The sequence below is a fragment of the Pleurodeles waltl genome, chromosome 4_1 (assembly GCF_031143425.1).
Source record: "Pleurodeles waltl isolate 20211129_DDA chromosome 4_1, aPleWal1.hap1.20221129, whole genome shotgun sequence".
Taxonomy (NCBI): Eukaryota; Metazoa; Chordata; class Amphibia; order Caudata; family Salamandridae; genus Pleurodeles; species Pleurodeles waltl.
The window spans coordinates 975320176-975336667 of NC_090442.1; the positions used below are offsets into that span (position 1 = coordinate 975320176).

Sequence of the window (16492 nt, forward strand, 5' to 3'; positions counted from 1 at the left end):
GGAGCTTTACATGTCTCCTAGTTCAGCCTAAGCTGCTTTGCCATAGCTACCTTCTATCAGCCTAAGCTGCTAAAAACACCTCTTCTACACTAATAAGGGATACCTGGACCTGGCACAAGGTGTAAGTACCTCTGGTACCCACTAAAAGCCAGGCCAGCCTCGTACAGGAAGCCGCTGGTGCAGAACCGAACGGGTGTCCTTCTGACTCTGAGGGGCCCAAAGGTTCACCAGCGGTGTTGAGCAGCATCATAAAACTCTTGGAGTTTGGCAGGGGTTGCTCCGGCTCCCGGAAACTCAGGGAGGTGCAGAGTCAGCCCAGACACAGGTTTTGCAAAACGAGGCCTAGAGTGTCGACTCTCCCTCGTCTTGTCGTCCAATGGACACGGAGAAGTCAAAGAACGCTTTGACTTCCTAGATTTCTTTCTATGGCTTGTCTTACTCAATCGCTCCGAGTGCTTGGACTGGGGTGCTGATCACGGAGGACTCTGCAACCAATCCCGGGACCATCCTCTCGACCGAGATCTTGACTTGCGTGGAGTCGAGAGCCGGGCCACCATCAGCTTCAGGGAACGTTCCCTCAAAGCCTTCGGATGAATAGCCCAGCACTTGAAGCATGACTTTGGTTATGGTCGCACTCCAGGCACCAAAGATACACAAGATGAGGATCTGTCATGGACAGCGCCCGATGACAGGGTCTGCAGGGCTTGAAGCCGGTCTTTCTGGAGGACACCCTTGATGATGAGTAGAAACTTGAAAAAGAGTCAACAAAAAGTCGAAAAAAGCCAGTCAAAAATTGATTGAGGGTAGCTCTCTTTGGATCAGTGCTCGACGACGCGGAAAGGCCAGCGTGCCACCTATATAAGACATGGAACATCATACAGGGGGCGGACAGCGCTGATGACAAATGCAGAGCTTATCGGGACCACCTAATGGCGGGCAGGGGTACTTCTCACAAAAATCTTCCAGATCCAGTCTGATGCCTGGGGAGACTTTAAAAGGTAAGGAATCTGCAGATAGAAGTCTCTATCAGATTCAGTTTTACAGGCAAGTCCTCCAAAGGATGGTATTTGGATACCATATATGTGAATCATTAAAAAAAAAGTTCAAACTACTTCTGAGTCAGAGGTCTGCAATCAGATTCTTTTGCCGGAATTCAATGTAGTTCATGTTTTTTCACTTTGCAAAGTTGTGAAGTGCTGAACTTTTGACCCAATTCTGATTTGTAAAAGTTTCAATGGCATTAAAATTATTTTTGGAAAGTGTCTTCGCCAAATTGTCTTTGCGACTTTTCACAAACAGAAAAATAATGTGCTGGATTGTTCTCTTGTAAAACCAATGTTTCTGTATTTTCTCGTTTGCATCTAAAAAAAGAAAAAGTATAAACAAACGCTGACGAGAGTTCCCCAGAAGAAAAAAAAGTATGCAGAAGCAAAGTCCTGTGACTATGCACTCCTAGTAATTAGGATCTCTTAACTCTGAATGTATGGATGAGATTGACTTGGTAGATAGCAAAAAAGGTCTGACGAAGTATATACTTACTGTCTTGAAGATGGAAGATAATGTGGGATGGCCACAGATTCAAGGTAACTTTTCAAGCTAACTGAATATGAAGAGGATGCGGGGGTTGAACTCTGATAAACATCACATGCAATCCGTGCTTCATTTGAAATAAAAACATGCTGGTGTCCAAAGCTTTCCTCTGAAACACGGTGTTGCTGCAATTAAATGTGCAAGCACAGAAAACTGAGGCAGTGTAATCCTAAAACCATCTCAGACCTCTTTTACCCATTTACAGCCACTCCCTGCCCCTCCTACTCACTCTGCAGCATTATGCTTTTCTCCCTTTGTGAAGCTTTTCCATTTTTCTTTTCTTCCGTCTTTCCCATATGTGTCTTTTGCTCACAGTAAATTCCTGATACAGAAAAATAAGTTCTGGCCCACAAAAATAAATGCTGGTGCCCCCCACCGGCAACCACCAGCTCAAATTAAGCACTGCATACAATGCATGACAGGGTTCTATTGATACCGTTAAAAAACAGAAGCTAAGGGAAACACATTTTCAATCCCAAAAGCAATGTAATGTAACATAAAACCTTTCACAAATAATATTAACATAACAAGGTTCAACCTCAGCCACTTCATGAATACAAAAACGACCAAGGAGGAATTATAAAACAAAGCAAACAAGTCATATGTAGAAATAACCATTTTATTTATCTTACACAAATATCAACAGTTTCAGGTTTCCAAGATTTTTAAATACATGTTTTGTATAAAACAGCACCACATAAATGTTGTGAGACATTCTAGAAATGTTTTTCATCACTTGTAAGATGTACTACATACAAGTCACCCACTCGTATGCATATGTAGGCCTTTGTGCCCCTGAGAAGTCCTGAGCAGATGGAGAAACAGTATGTCCACCAGAAAGTCTGCAATACTAAAACGCTCCTGGTCCCCACAATTAAGTATCACAGGGAGGTGGGCTTATTTGCAGAGGCAGAAGGGGGACTAAAGACTACTAGTACGAGCCCTATTTTTCTCTCTGAGGTAGTATGAATTAAGTCCTCGAAAATATAAATTATCAAGTGGTATCAAGTTTGTGGTGGCGGTGCCTTTTGGAACTGCTGAATCAGAAAACAGACAATAGAAATATGCATCACAGTGGATGTTGATGCACATACCAAGGATATATCAATAGCATGCAGTGTGTGTAATAGCATTCTTTGTAATATATGCTCAGATACTCTACATCACTCTTAGATGACCCCAGTAGATAGATTCTGAAAGCCATACGCTTTCAGGTATCTTACAGGTACACAGGCAGAGCTGGTGCGAGCATATAACAACTCTCCAGATGCTAAAGAACACAGTGGTTGCAGTTCGTTAAGCTCAACTTCCTCTTGCCCTTACCATGCATTTGGGATTTCTGCTGTAGAAAGGCCTCCTCCATCTCCAGAATGTTGATGTGAATGAGACATCTGCTTGTCCAGGCAACCACCGTGGCCCTCAAAAAGACCTAGCAATGCTTTAGGGGGTGCTATGGTGTAGGGAGCAACAGACCTGCCAAGACACCTCAGGATTCCCTCAAGTGTTGCAATCACCAGTGGTATTGTGGCTTCAGGGTCCCCTCATCAATGGACAAGACACAGTGTCTTGGAAAAATAAGGTTCATGGTCGGCATACGTTTTAAAATCAATTATGAGTAAGCTGACAAAACTGATGCCTCTATTTGCACTTGGTGATGTTTGCCTGAATATTTTGTTGGCTGTCAAATCTAAAAATGATCTGCGATCCATGAAACTGATTTAAAACTGCCCTGTAGGAGAAAGCCTTACATTGCATTCTTGGCACCAATATGTAGGCCACCTTCAGAGAATGGGCCTTGATATTAACAATCTGGATAAGGATTGAATGGATTCCCCAGCAGTGAAAGGCAAGCTATGCAGCCACTACTGACTGCCTTGAGTGGAAGGAAGAGCAAGATGTATTGCAGTCAACGAGTTCATAAGTTAGCAGAAGTTCATAAGTTAGCAGAACCTGTAGTGTGCATGTTCCAGACTCGCATCTATTGAAGTCTGAAGACTGAACGATGTGTTCTGTAACTTGCTTGTGTTTTGGGACACGCTCAATGTCTTGAAGAAAAGAAGACTTAACAAATGAGTAAGTTGCATCAATGTTTTTAAATGCTTCTCAGGCAACAAGTCAGCAAGTATATTCCAAAATGACTTGTCCTAAACTCATATCTTGCCTGCCAACCAAAATGGGTACTTAGTTCTTCATATTTTCCAGGGCTAACAAAGACCAGATGGGAATAATATTAAATCAGGACAATGGGCCACAAGTCTCCGCTTCCTCCTTTGACATATTTGTTGAAGAAGTATTTTCATTTTTACTTTGCCCTAATGTGTACAGAGATGGACCCAGTCTCATGATTTTCCCGCTGCCGAGGCATTTATCGCCTTTGTAGAATACAGCAAACTAAAAATAAATACAGACAAAAACAGTGATTAAAAAATAATTCTAGAACAAAATATATACAGTAAATTGAACATTGTAGTGCACATGTGATTGTTACTGCTGGTTCGTTTTTCATATTTTTAAAATTGAAAAATAGGATTTCAAACATAATACTTAGCAATGGACCTCCACGTTCTGTTTGTTATAGATGGTAACTGAAAACGTTCTCTGCTTTGGTCAGTAACTCGCTGAAATGTTTAATTTCCTTATGTTAAGAGCTTAGGGGGAACTCAGTGGCTACTACCATTCCACCCTCATTCAAGCCATTATTTGACATCCGTACCTTCACTCCTGTTTTAGATAGATTTCGATTTACGAAATGGAAAATTGTCACTTTTTTAAATTGTGCGGTGTTCAGTTCACGTTCAATAACATCTTTAGAATCCTGTAATTAAGCCTTCAACATTGTTGGAAGTGCAAGAGATTTGAGTATGTACAAATAAGGCATTGGGTTGTGGATTTGGAGACACAGAAGAGAAATAAGTGGACCCTCACGTCACTCAAACTTTTCCTACAGAATTCCCAGAGAAAAACAAATTTAATCTCTAAACCTCATAAATGTGTGATGGTGCCTTGATAGGAGAGAAATGGTCTTAACAAGAAAAACAGTCACAGGAATTACAAGAAGTTCTTGCTGACAGGGTGGTTCCTGTCAGAGACGAAAAAGCGTTGCTCCCCCATGTGAGGGGCCCAGTGCCTAATTTTAGAAATAATTAAGTCCTTTCCTAGGAATGGGTGCCTCACTGTGCATGCAATGCGGGCAGCTGAACTCCAGTGTGCATGTCGGGTTGGACAGGTCTCGAACGGCGACCAATTTGACATGCGTACTTCAGTCCTTGAACCAGCATTCTGTTATGGAGCTAGGGGCAGCACAGGCCTCCTGGTCTCCTTTGGAGTGCTTGGTGCACCTATCCCAACCAATACTTACTTTGCTCTCATGCAGCTTAAGTATAAAAAAGTACGTCAGCAAAGCCTGGTTGGTTTGGGAAAGGCTACCTGTCCCCACGCCTGGGTTTTGAAGGCAGCGCAGGGGTGGGATCACTAAAGACATGACCAATCACTCTGTGGCTGTATTTTAATGCCACACAGTGGTTGGTCACGTTTCTTACATGGTGTTGCCACGATGACGCTGCTTTTCCTTCTATACATGAGGGGAGTTGAGAATATCAGTTGCCTTCTGTTGTTTTCACTTATCACTTGTCGTACAGGCCTACTTTTAGGCCTGGTGGTTAAATGAGTCCTTTCCTTAAGTGAATCAGGTCGACGCACGTACTTTGAGACTCAGCGGAGGTGGAGTTCCGACATCCAGCTACTGTGAGGCCTGATTTAGGTAAATTTAATTTAGGACTTCGCTCTGTGGCGGCGAGGCACAGCAGGGGATTATTTGTCTTTGAGAACATGGTTCAAATACAAGCAAGCAAATGTACTTTCACAAGGAGTGCAAAACACCTTCAAAGGAAACATAATTGCACCGATTGCTATTTGCAACAGGGAAAGAACAGCTGAAATCAGACGTTTGCTTAGATGAATTCGATGAGAGAACGATTGCATTATCTTGAAATAAAAATCTTCATTCGTTTATGCAGGGCTGTCCACATTCTTTTTCAGGAGCAAAGATTTACTATTGTTGAATGTTTTGTAAGCTGGGGAGGAATTTATGTCTGACCCACTGTCACAGTGAAGTGATTGAGTCATTTGGGGAGGGGTGTTTCTAGGGCTATGGTATTAGTGGGATAGTCTGAGTGTGACATGGATTCTTCAATAAAAACCTGCCTGTGCTTGGGGTGGGGTTAGTAAACCTAATACTGTGCTCTTGCCTCTTTAAGCTGCAAGCACAGATGCCAGGCTCACCAGCACCCTATTATAGGGTGACCAGATCCTCAAAGGAAACAAATTGGGACAGGTCATAGACATAGAAGTAGGACTTCAGTTTGCTGCAACCATTGACATAATAGTAGGACTACTTGAGAGCTGTCATAGACATAGAAAAGGGACTACGACAGCCTCCTCCACTGACACATATGAAGAATTACAGATAAATTAGAGGTCTTTTATTGGTAGTAACCCCCACATTCAGCAGAGTTGAATGAAATAGAAATAATTTTTGCTTCAATAAAAAAAAAGGTTCACATTTCCAAGATACTTGCACATAGGGCCGGCTATAGGGCGATGCAACTTTGTGACTTTGTGTGGCAGCTCCATGTTTGCAGATTTATTATGGTTTTAAAAGCACCAGCTGCCATGTTCCTTGCCTCTAGCAATTTTTAAGCAACAAAAAATATGGCAACATATCTCTGGTTATTATTGTTCTGCCTGGCCGGAAATCGGATTCTTGACATTTTAAGGCAGCGTAGAGGCTGTAAAGAATGTGAAACATGCAGATTAAGTGCCTATAATGCAACTAGGTCAGTGGCTTACTTAGTATGTCATAGAAATCCTTTTAAGTTAGAATCCTAATATATATCAGTGAGCCATTACCGGTCGTTAATGAGCTGCATGCAAACTGCAGGTTATAGTTTAGAGCGTTATGATTTTTCCCCAGTCTCATTATTCTAATGTTGCAAAAATTATTCATTTGGGTAGGAATCAATTTTTTTTTATTAAAGAAACCCCACAGCGTGGTGTTACATTTTAAATTCTGAGTTTGTGTTTTTGCACACCAAGCACTCAAACTATACTGCCTACCAGTATGGATGACATATGACTCCCGCAACTTGTAGTCCTCTGCCATATGTAACATTTCTTATACACTGATTTACACACATGATTGATTGTCAGTGTAATGTGTGTGCAATGGAAAGTGCTCTGATGCCCTCGACTACTATGAGTGGCACTATAAATCTTACCAGTGCTTAATTTGTAAATAAAAAGGTGCCGGTGCCCAAAGCCCTCCTCCTAAACATGTGGCTGCTGCAATTAAATGCGTGAACATGGAATAATGAGGTCGATTAATCCTGAAGCCGTATCGGGCCACTTCAATCTATTTACAGCCGCTCGCTGCCCCTTGAGCTCCCTCTTGCAGCTTTCTGCTTTCTCCCATTGTGAGCTTTTTGGTTTTTCTCTTCCTCTTCCTCCTTCTTTCCCATATGTTTTTTGCTCTCAGTAAATGCTTGAGGCAGAAAAATAAGTGCCGGCCCTCAAAAATAAGTGCCGGTGCTCCGCACCGGAAACAACAAGCGCAAATTAAGCACTGAATCTTACTAAATTAGTCTGAGAGAGAGGGGTTGGGGAGACTTGAGGGGTATTAGCCTATATTTGAAGTGTGGTATTGAGGGAATTTGTGGCAGAGGTGGTCGGGGGGAGTGAGAACAAACACTGCCCTACTGGGTGCCACTAGCACTAAGGCTGGCCCTCCTCACACATCCGGCTTGTGCCCATTAAACTTTAAACACATTGGCCATCCCTCCTAAAAAAAAAAATACTGGCAAAAACAAGCCAAACAGAACACAAATCGCAAAGTGAAAATTTTGCATTGGCAGCTGAAGCAGCTTGTCCTGAGTCTTTTGCTGTCTTGCCACTCATAGGGCAAGTCTGTGTGGCTGCCGCAGGATCTGATTCCTGGATGGAGCAGCTCCGATGCAGAGGATGGGTCCCGGCTTGCTGGTGTTGTTAGGGCTGGGGAAGGATCACGCAGGATGATTCCACTCCTGCCAGGCCCCCTTAGACTTTGGCAGATGCTGGACGTAGAGCGAGGTATAGCCTGTGCTGCAGTAACAGAGTCTATAATTTCCACCTGGGGATATTTTGAAAAGTCATCTATCACAACAAAAGTGTGACGACCATCTGGCAGACTGCCAAAATCAACACTTGCTCTAAACCAGGAAACAGGATGGATGAACTCGGTAATAATCGGTGGAGGACGTTCACCAGGACCAACAGCTTGACACATCATACTCTGACATACCACCCGCTCAACATGGTCAACCAGTCCCGGAAACCACACCTTACTCCTCTGTCTGGATTTAGTCTTTACCATGCCTTGATGAGAAGCATGGGCCAGCTCCATGACCGAGTGTTGCAATACCATAGGAATAACAAGCCTATGTCCTCTCAACAAACATCCATCAGGTGACACAGCCAGTTCTTGTCGTACTTTATACAGCGAAGATAACATGGTACGTGCTGCCGCCGCTCGGAGAGTCAGGTTCCTGAGAAGGGAATGCCACTTTCCAGATGCCACAGCTGATATCTCCATCTGCAGACACTCATCATCATTCGTTGCTAACCGAATCTCATCAAGAGACATAGGCAGCGGGCGAGACCGTTCCACAATCAGCCTAACGTACTCCTCAACATCCTCTGCATCTGCACCCTTGCGAGACGTAGCAGGCCTGGCATGTCGTGACAGATAGTCAGCAGGATTCAAACTGCCAGGACGAAAGACCACCAAAAAATGATAATCTTGCAGTTGCAAAATCCACTTCTCAATACGTGGTGGAGGCTTGGATGAGGATCCATTAAGCAACTGAATCAAAGGCTTATGATCAGTATATATCACAATGGGTTGACCATACAAATAGAAATGAAAATGTCTACAGCCCCAGTGTACTGCAATGGCTTCTTTTTCAATCTGTGAATAACGTTGCTCAGTCTCTGTTAAAGCTCTGCTGGCATAGGCCACAGGAGCCCATTCCCCATCCATCTGCTTTTGTGCCAACACTGCTCCCAACCCCGTAGGACTAGCATCAACCGACAGTTCCGAGTCCTTAGTAGGATCAAAGTAGACTAAGGTGGTATGCTCAGAGAGTGCTGATTTAGTGGCCTGAAAAGTAGCTTCTTGATCAGGCCCCCACTCCCAAACAGCATTAGCCTTAATAAGATCTCTCAGAGGAGCCGTCAAAGCTGTCAAATTTTTGATGAAACGCCCACAGTAATTTAGCATACCCAGATAACTGCGAACACCAGATACATTGATGGGAGCCATGGCAGCTTGAATATCCTTACCTTTGTCCGGGTCAGGCAACACCCCATCTCCCGAGAACCGATACCCAAAGAAAGCCACTTCTGATTGCAAAAACGAACACTTATCCTTGTGGAGCGTCAGACCATTATCATAAAGCCTCTGAAATGTGGCTCTAAGTCATCTAAGATGCAACTCCTTATTTGGTGCATGCACCAGAATGTCATCGCTGATATTGATGACTCCGGTTAGACCAGCAAGCACCCCACGAATAGTGTCCTGAAAAACCTCAGCAGCGCTAGAAATCCCAAAACTCAAACGTTTATAGCACCTGAGGCCCACATGAGTAGAAAACGTGGTAATGTGCCTAGAATCAGGATGTAACAGTAGCTGATGGTATCCTGCCCGTAAATCCATCTTCGAAAACCATTTTGACCCTGCCACCTCAGCAACATGGTCATCCACAGTAGGTGTCAAATGCCGTACACGCTTAATGGCAATGTTGGGCAGGGGCATATCAACACAAATCCTCACCTCCCCAGGTTGACGGGGTTTCCTGGCAATCACAATGGGTGACACCCAAGGCGTAGGCCCATCGACCTTCTCAATGATATCAGCTTGTTCCAGCTTCTTCAACTCCTCCTCCACCTTAGGCCTCAGATGGAATGCAACCCTACGATGTTTCAAAGCCACGGGTTGTATGGATTTATCAATATGTAAACACACCATGCGATCCTTTAAGCAACCTATGCTTTCAAACAGTGATCGAAACTCGGTTATCAAATTCTCCACAGTCCCCAAATGAACACTGAAAGCAAAAGATATAAGATTAAGCCGCTCTGCCGTCCGGCAACTTAATAGCATGTCTGATCCAGTGGTGGTAACAAATACATTAGCTTGTACCAACTGGTTTTCATGAGACAGTATCGTTGTAAACACCCCTGCCAATGGCAATGGTTTTGAAGATCCAAACGCATACACCTGAGTCGTCGTAGGACGTAGATGGGGCTGAAGAGGAAGACGCCGCAAAACAGATGTTGCTATAACATTAATGGAAGCACCAGTATCAATCAGCGCATCAACTTTATGACCCGCCAACAAGACTGGACATCTTGGTACTCGCTTCCGAGGATGTCCACTGGGTTGCAAGGCATGTATCATATGCACCGTACCTTCACCACTTTCATCATCGTCCAAATCGTCATCATCCATGACAACGAACAGCTGCACTGAGTGGACAGCCTTGAACCTCTGTGACCGAGGACGGGACACAGACTTGCAGACTTTAGCAAAATGATTGAGTTTTTGAACATGTTTTGCCTTGCGCCGGACACACCCCTGGATGAGGAAATGGACCCCCACAAGAATAACAAAAACGGGCCGACGTGGGGGTTTAGACTTAAACTTCTTCCTCTCCCCAGTTGCTGTAGTAACAGCATTCACTGGCTCCACTTTGACCTGTGTCTGCAACGCCGCTTCCATATGGGCTGCACGTACCTTAGAAAGCTCTTTAGACCACCCCAATGTAAGAATGTTCACCATTGACATGCCAGGCACCTGCAATATAGGTTCCCTCAATTTCACAGAGGTGCACCCTTGTATAAATTGCACACGTACTTCATCCTCCACATCCACCAAAGTGCAAGTACGAGCCAGGTCTTTAAGCCTAGCATAAAAGGCATCAACCGACTCATGCGGAAATTTCCTCGCTTGTCTAAGAAGTCGTCGTTCATAATCAGGATTCGCCAAAGGCTCAAAATGGGCTGTCAACGCCTGTTTCAACGATTGATAAGTATATGGCGGACCCTCCTCAACCACTGATCGTCCCAACTTATGAATTGCCGCACCCCCAAGATGCAACAGCATAGGACGGCGTTGATCATTCTCCAAAGCCGTTGCAGCAAAATAGGTTTCCAAATGGTCCACCCATTCCTTCCACCGGGCAGCAAGGGCAGACGGAGGGCCATCAATGACAAAAGATTCCAACACAGGGATGGATGCCATAATTACACCAACCAACAAAAATAAATCACAGCAGGTGCAATATCACAGAGGCACACCCCCAGTACGGTGAAAAGACAAAGTCCAACTTCCGTAATACAGTGCCGGGATCACTGTCCTGCACCACCCCGGGAAGCACAGTCACGTAGAGGCACAAGGATCCAGCAAAATACGAATGAGGACAGAAGTCGAGGGACCAGCCAAGATAATCTCAGTCAAAATCGGCCATCCAAAGGTCGTGGAAGCCACATGGGAACCTCAGCCAACACCAAACACCGCAGCGCTGGAAGCACAATCACTGCAAAGTAGGCCAAACTCACCCTACAATAAGGATGACAGGACAAGCCTGAGGGGCCCGAGGACCCATCAAAAGTCACCGTAAAGTTCCAGGACTCCAAAACGGCTGGGAGCGAAGAAGAAGCTTCGTAACGCCCCGGGGCACAACAGGTTGCCCCGACAACCCCCACAGCACCACAAGGCAGCGTCCTCCAGGCAGCGTCAGATGCGGTTGCTCCAGCAACCACCAAAACACTCCAGCTCAGCGCCGCAGGAACAACACAACGCGCCCCCAGGCAGGCGCCTATCACCACCAGCCGAAACCGGCGAAGAAAGAAAACAAAGTCAGCGAAGCCGAAGAAAGAGCCAGAACCACCCTCGTCGTCAATCTGTGGTGTTGAAAGGGCCGCGAGAGCACCCAGCAGCAAGCAGCAACCAACCGGTAACAGAAACACTCCACATCCAAATGTTCCGTTGCTCCACACACCTGGGAAAACCTCCCAAGGCTATTTATTTACAAATCAAACAATTAAACAATCAATTACGTCACTGACCCTTCCATTGCTTGATATCACGATAGGGGGAATTAAAGACATTCCTCCTCACTAATACGAACCATGGAAGAGTCCATGTACAAAACGTAACAACGTCATGCCGCAACTTTTTCAGTGGTGAAAAGTGAGCATGCGCACCCAAAATATATTGCAAAGCTGGGACATTTATTAAAATATCCCGAACGCTCCTCAAAAACCGGGACATTTCTGTACAGAAACGTCTGCAGCGAATACAAAACGCCTCCGCCCGCCTCGTCCTCGACATACCCCGCAGCAGCCACATCTCCGCCCACCTGAGACACCTGCACTGGCTTCCCGTCAACAAAAGGATCACCTTCCGGCTCCTCACCCACGCACACAAAGCCCTCCACAACAAGGGACCCGAATACCTCAACCGTCGCCTCAGTTTCTACACGCCCACCCGTCAACTTCGCTCCGACAACCACGCACTCGCCGCCGTCCCTCGCATCCGCTGCACCACGGCAGGTGGGAAATCCTTCTCCTACCTGGCAGCCAAGACATGGAACTCCCTCCCCGCCAACCTCAGGACCATCCAGGACCACCCTGCATTCCGGAGGCAGCTCAAAACCTGGCTCTTCGAGCAGCAGTAACCCCCTACCCCTAGCGCCTTGAGACCCTCACGGGTGAGTAGCGCGCTTTATAAATGTTTTTGATTTGATTTGATTTGATACTTTTCAGAAAAGTGTCGGGACACTGAGACATTTCTAAAAAAAAACGGGACCGTCCGGGGAATCCCAGACGTCTGGTCACCCTAACACTATAACAACCCCCTCAGACCCAGGACACATGCTGTTAGCTGAGCAAAAGAGCAGCAGCTCTGGGCCAATCATGAAGGGTAGAGCTAGCCTGCATCTCCGGAGGCGGGCTCCCAGACTGTTATCTATTCTGCCTTTTCTGCAGTGTACGACGGCGATGAGCACAGCGGGTGACAGAAAGTAGCAATTAGTTATTGGTTCGACCTCTCATCCTGCTTCAGTGCAAAATATATAACAAACTCCGCTTGCAGCACAGGCCATGAAAGGCTAGTATGAAATCACTGCGAAAGGCTAGTATGAAATCACTGTGAAATGATGCCAATGCGCATAGCGGCATAACATAGCGGCATAACTTGAATGCTTGGACCCCACCGAGCTTTGTGGTATACAACTATGGGCAACACCACCTCAGGGACTGAATTTCAATTTAATGAGGATCTGGATTGCCCGCTACACCAACAGGAAAGAGTGGTTTCCCCCAGTAAGAGGTGCCCGTGGTTACCAGTTCAGATACTGAGTAGTGGGTGCCACCAAGCGCAAAACACTCAGGGCCATATTTATACTTTTTGACGCAAAACTGCGCTAACGCAGTTTTGCGTCAAAAAAATTAGCGCCGGCTAACGCCATTCTGAAGCACCATGCGGGCGCCGTATTTATTCAATGACGTTAGCCGGCGTTAGCTGCCGGCGCTGCCTGGTGTGCGTGAAAAAAAACGACGTACACCAGGCAGCGCCGGCGTAGGGGGATATGGAGCTTGGGCGCCAAAAAATGGGGCAAGTGAGGCTGAGGCAAATTTTTCGCCTCAACCCGATTTGCGCCATTTTTTTGGACTCCCAACCCCCATAGAAATGACTCCTGTCTTAGCAAAGACAGGAGTCATGGCCCCTTGCCCAATGGCCATGCCCAGGGGACTTCTGTCCCCTGGGCATGGTCATTGGGCATAGTGGCATGTAGGGGGGCACAAATCAGGCCCCACTATGCCACAAAAAAAAACACTTACCTGAACTTACCTTAATGTCCCTGGGATGGGTCCCTCCAGCCTTGGGTGTCCTCCTGGGGTGGGCAAGGGTGACAGGGGGGGTCCCTGGGGGCATGGGAGGGCACCTCTGGGCTCCTTCCGAGCCCACAGGTCCCTTAACGCCTGCCCTGACCAGGCGCTAAAAAACGGCGCAAAAGCGTCCGTACGTCATTTTTTTTTACCCGACCACTCCCGGGCGTGAATTTTGCCCGGGAGTGTAAATACGGCGCACATGCCTCGGAGTCACTTTTTTAGACGGGAACGCCTACCTTGCATATAATTAACGCAAGGTAGGTGTCCACGCAAAAAAATTACGCAAACTCCATGGACTTTGGCGCTAGATGCGTTTAACGCCAAAGTATAAATATGGAGTTAGTTTTGCGTCGGAATTGCGTAAAAAAAAACGACGCAAATCCGGCGCAAACAGAGTATAAATATGCCCCTCACTTCTGTCCTCCTTTGGAACTCGGAAACCAAGTTTGTGTCTGGACGTCGACTTCAAATTTTGTGTTTCTTTGCAGATCATTTGATTTCCTGGTGCTTAAAAAACACCCTGACTTTATGTAATGCAGAGTTCCAGATTTAGATTTTTCAAATTGTGCAGATTTCATGATGCAGATACTGCATGGCAGTCGTCTTGTTTTCGGAAAAAACGCTGTTGTCTACATAAGAACTGAGACTTTACTATGTCAAACAACTAAAACGATACTCGAAATTTCAAGGCTCACGTTTTAATATAGACACTGGTAGGTTTGGAAAGTAAACTGGCATATTTATGAGCCATATGAAGCATGATGTCCTCTCTGATGTTACCATTACTGAATCTTTCAATGCGTCTCAGGTTTTAAATGCTGCAAATAAAAATACTGTCTTTTGCATTCTAAGAGCAGTGGATGGAAATAGGCACATTTTGAAACTACAGTTGTGTCTATGAAGAGTAATTTTTCCTGCAATCGAACAATTACGTTATTGGCTATTTGGTACATAAATGTATTTGGCCATTTCAGTCAGAGTGGGCACTACAGTGCTATAATCTCGCACTGATGGCCGTACGTCAGGCAAATGTGCTGTGTATACTTAGGCCTGCTTTTGTTCTGTACAACTGGTATGGAGAGATACTGACCACTTTGGCTGCACTTATTTACAATTTTTTTTAAACGATTCCTTGATTTACAACAGCCATTACTGTAGCTTAAGTATTGTTTAATGTTTTAATCTATAGAAATGCCGTGCATGCCGGGGGATTTGTGAACCAATGATGAAGGCTCTCACTGTCTGCACCTCATAAAGGTGACTGTTTTAAATTGATGCTCCTCAATCTGCAAACTTCTTGTGACCTTTTAACAATATGTAGGGCAAGAAAATTCAAAGCCTCAATCAGTTTTATATAGTAGGCTGAGTAGATAACTTGATGGGAGAGCATGTGTAGATGAATTGAGGCTACCTGGATAGGTGCATGGAAAGATGGATAGATGATAGATTATTGGATGGATGGATGGATACATGGATGGATGGTTGAGAGATCTTCTGGGAATGGCTAGATGGTCAGGTGATTGACCAGTGGTGAAAGGATACATACATGGATTGATGTGGGGAAGGGTTACAGAAGAGTGTGTCCAGGAGGGTGAGTGAATGTATACATGAATGACTGGATAAATGTTCTATAAAATGGACAAAAGAATGGATGATTTTCTAGTGAATGGATACATGGATGTATGGGTGGGTGAATGAGTGAATGGGAGAGCCTCTAGAAGGATGGATGGATGCATGAACATATAAATGCAGTGGATGATGGAAACATGGATGAATTAATGGGGGGGTGATTGGGTGAATAATGAATGGGCTGAACGCCCTTATGTTGGCCGAACTCACACGCTGCGTAAAATTCATCCCCAACTTTTACACCCCACCACTTTGAAATGTCACTATCCGCCACTGTTTGCTGATGTTGTCTCATATCACATATGGCCTAGGGCATTTAAAGTTGCCAGGAGTACACATAAGGTAGATGCACTGTAAGGGGTAGCCAAAGGGGTGCCTTACATCATATAATTCACAGTTGCCCGAAAATCTCACACTTATGACCAGAGAGACTGGATGAAATACATTATAAAATGAGATCTGATATCCTGAGTGAACCGGATTATGTTCTTTAGGGTCCCCCTTGATCGAAAGCGTATCCACTTCACCGGAAAAGTCATATCAGCAACTTACTTCTTATTGGTCTGTCAATTGCCCATATTATCCAAGTGGAGTACACTGTTATTTCCAGTGTGTGATGGATGGTGTGAAGGATCTGGAAGATGATGGGCATGAGAAAATTGACTTACCTATGCAAACAATTCTCACATCTTTTCTGCAATATGAATACCAACAATACGATGCAAGTCCTCGCAATTCAAATATATTCCATGTCTTAAATGGATGACGTGGCTTCACTAGTTGAAGATGCTTTGCCAAGTCCTCTCTGAAAATTTGGGCAAGGAGACCGTGTTGCACCAGGACACTGTTACATGTTAAAAAACACTTCAGTGCGAAATGCAGTATAGGCCCAACGCAAGACTTTTGGTTGGAGTAGAGAGAGGTTCAGGTTTACATTTTTTTTTAAATGTCTTAATTCTATCATGTGTAAAAATAATAATCCATTCAAGATTGCCACTGTTTGCAAAGGAAACATTTAGTGGCTAGATTGTATTATGGTTAATTTTGTTTTATGCTTTGTGAAACACCAATAAAACCAGTCTGAAAAACAAAAATAAAATACCTGGAATAACATGTAAAAGAGATGTATACATGTAGTGAGATATATCACTGAGCTAAAGACTAAACCAACTCCGATTTCTGACTTCCAGGGCATGATAACCGGCTACTATTCCAAACCGAAAAATAAACACTTCTCTGCATTGTGTGTGAGACTTCCCTATAGGTGTAACTCATGTTTGAAGAA

At 44.9% G+C, this 16492-nt stretch overlaps 1 protein-coding gene across 1 annotated transcript in view; it reads right to left on the reverse strand.

Annotated features, from left to right (window-relative positions):
* Nucleotides 1-2195: 2195 nt before the first annotated feature.
* Nucleotides 2196-16492, reverse strand: part of TRMU (tRNA mitochondrial 2-thiouridylase) — a 108822-nt gene continuing 94525 nt past the window's right edge. The window contains exon 11 of the mRNA XM_069229731.1: nt 2196-3981. Coding sequence (XP_069085832.1) covers nt 3826-3981 — 156 coding nt within the window. The 3' untranslated portion in view covers nt 2196-3825. The remainder of the gene's footprint in view (nt 3982-16492) is intronic.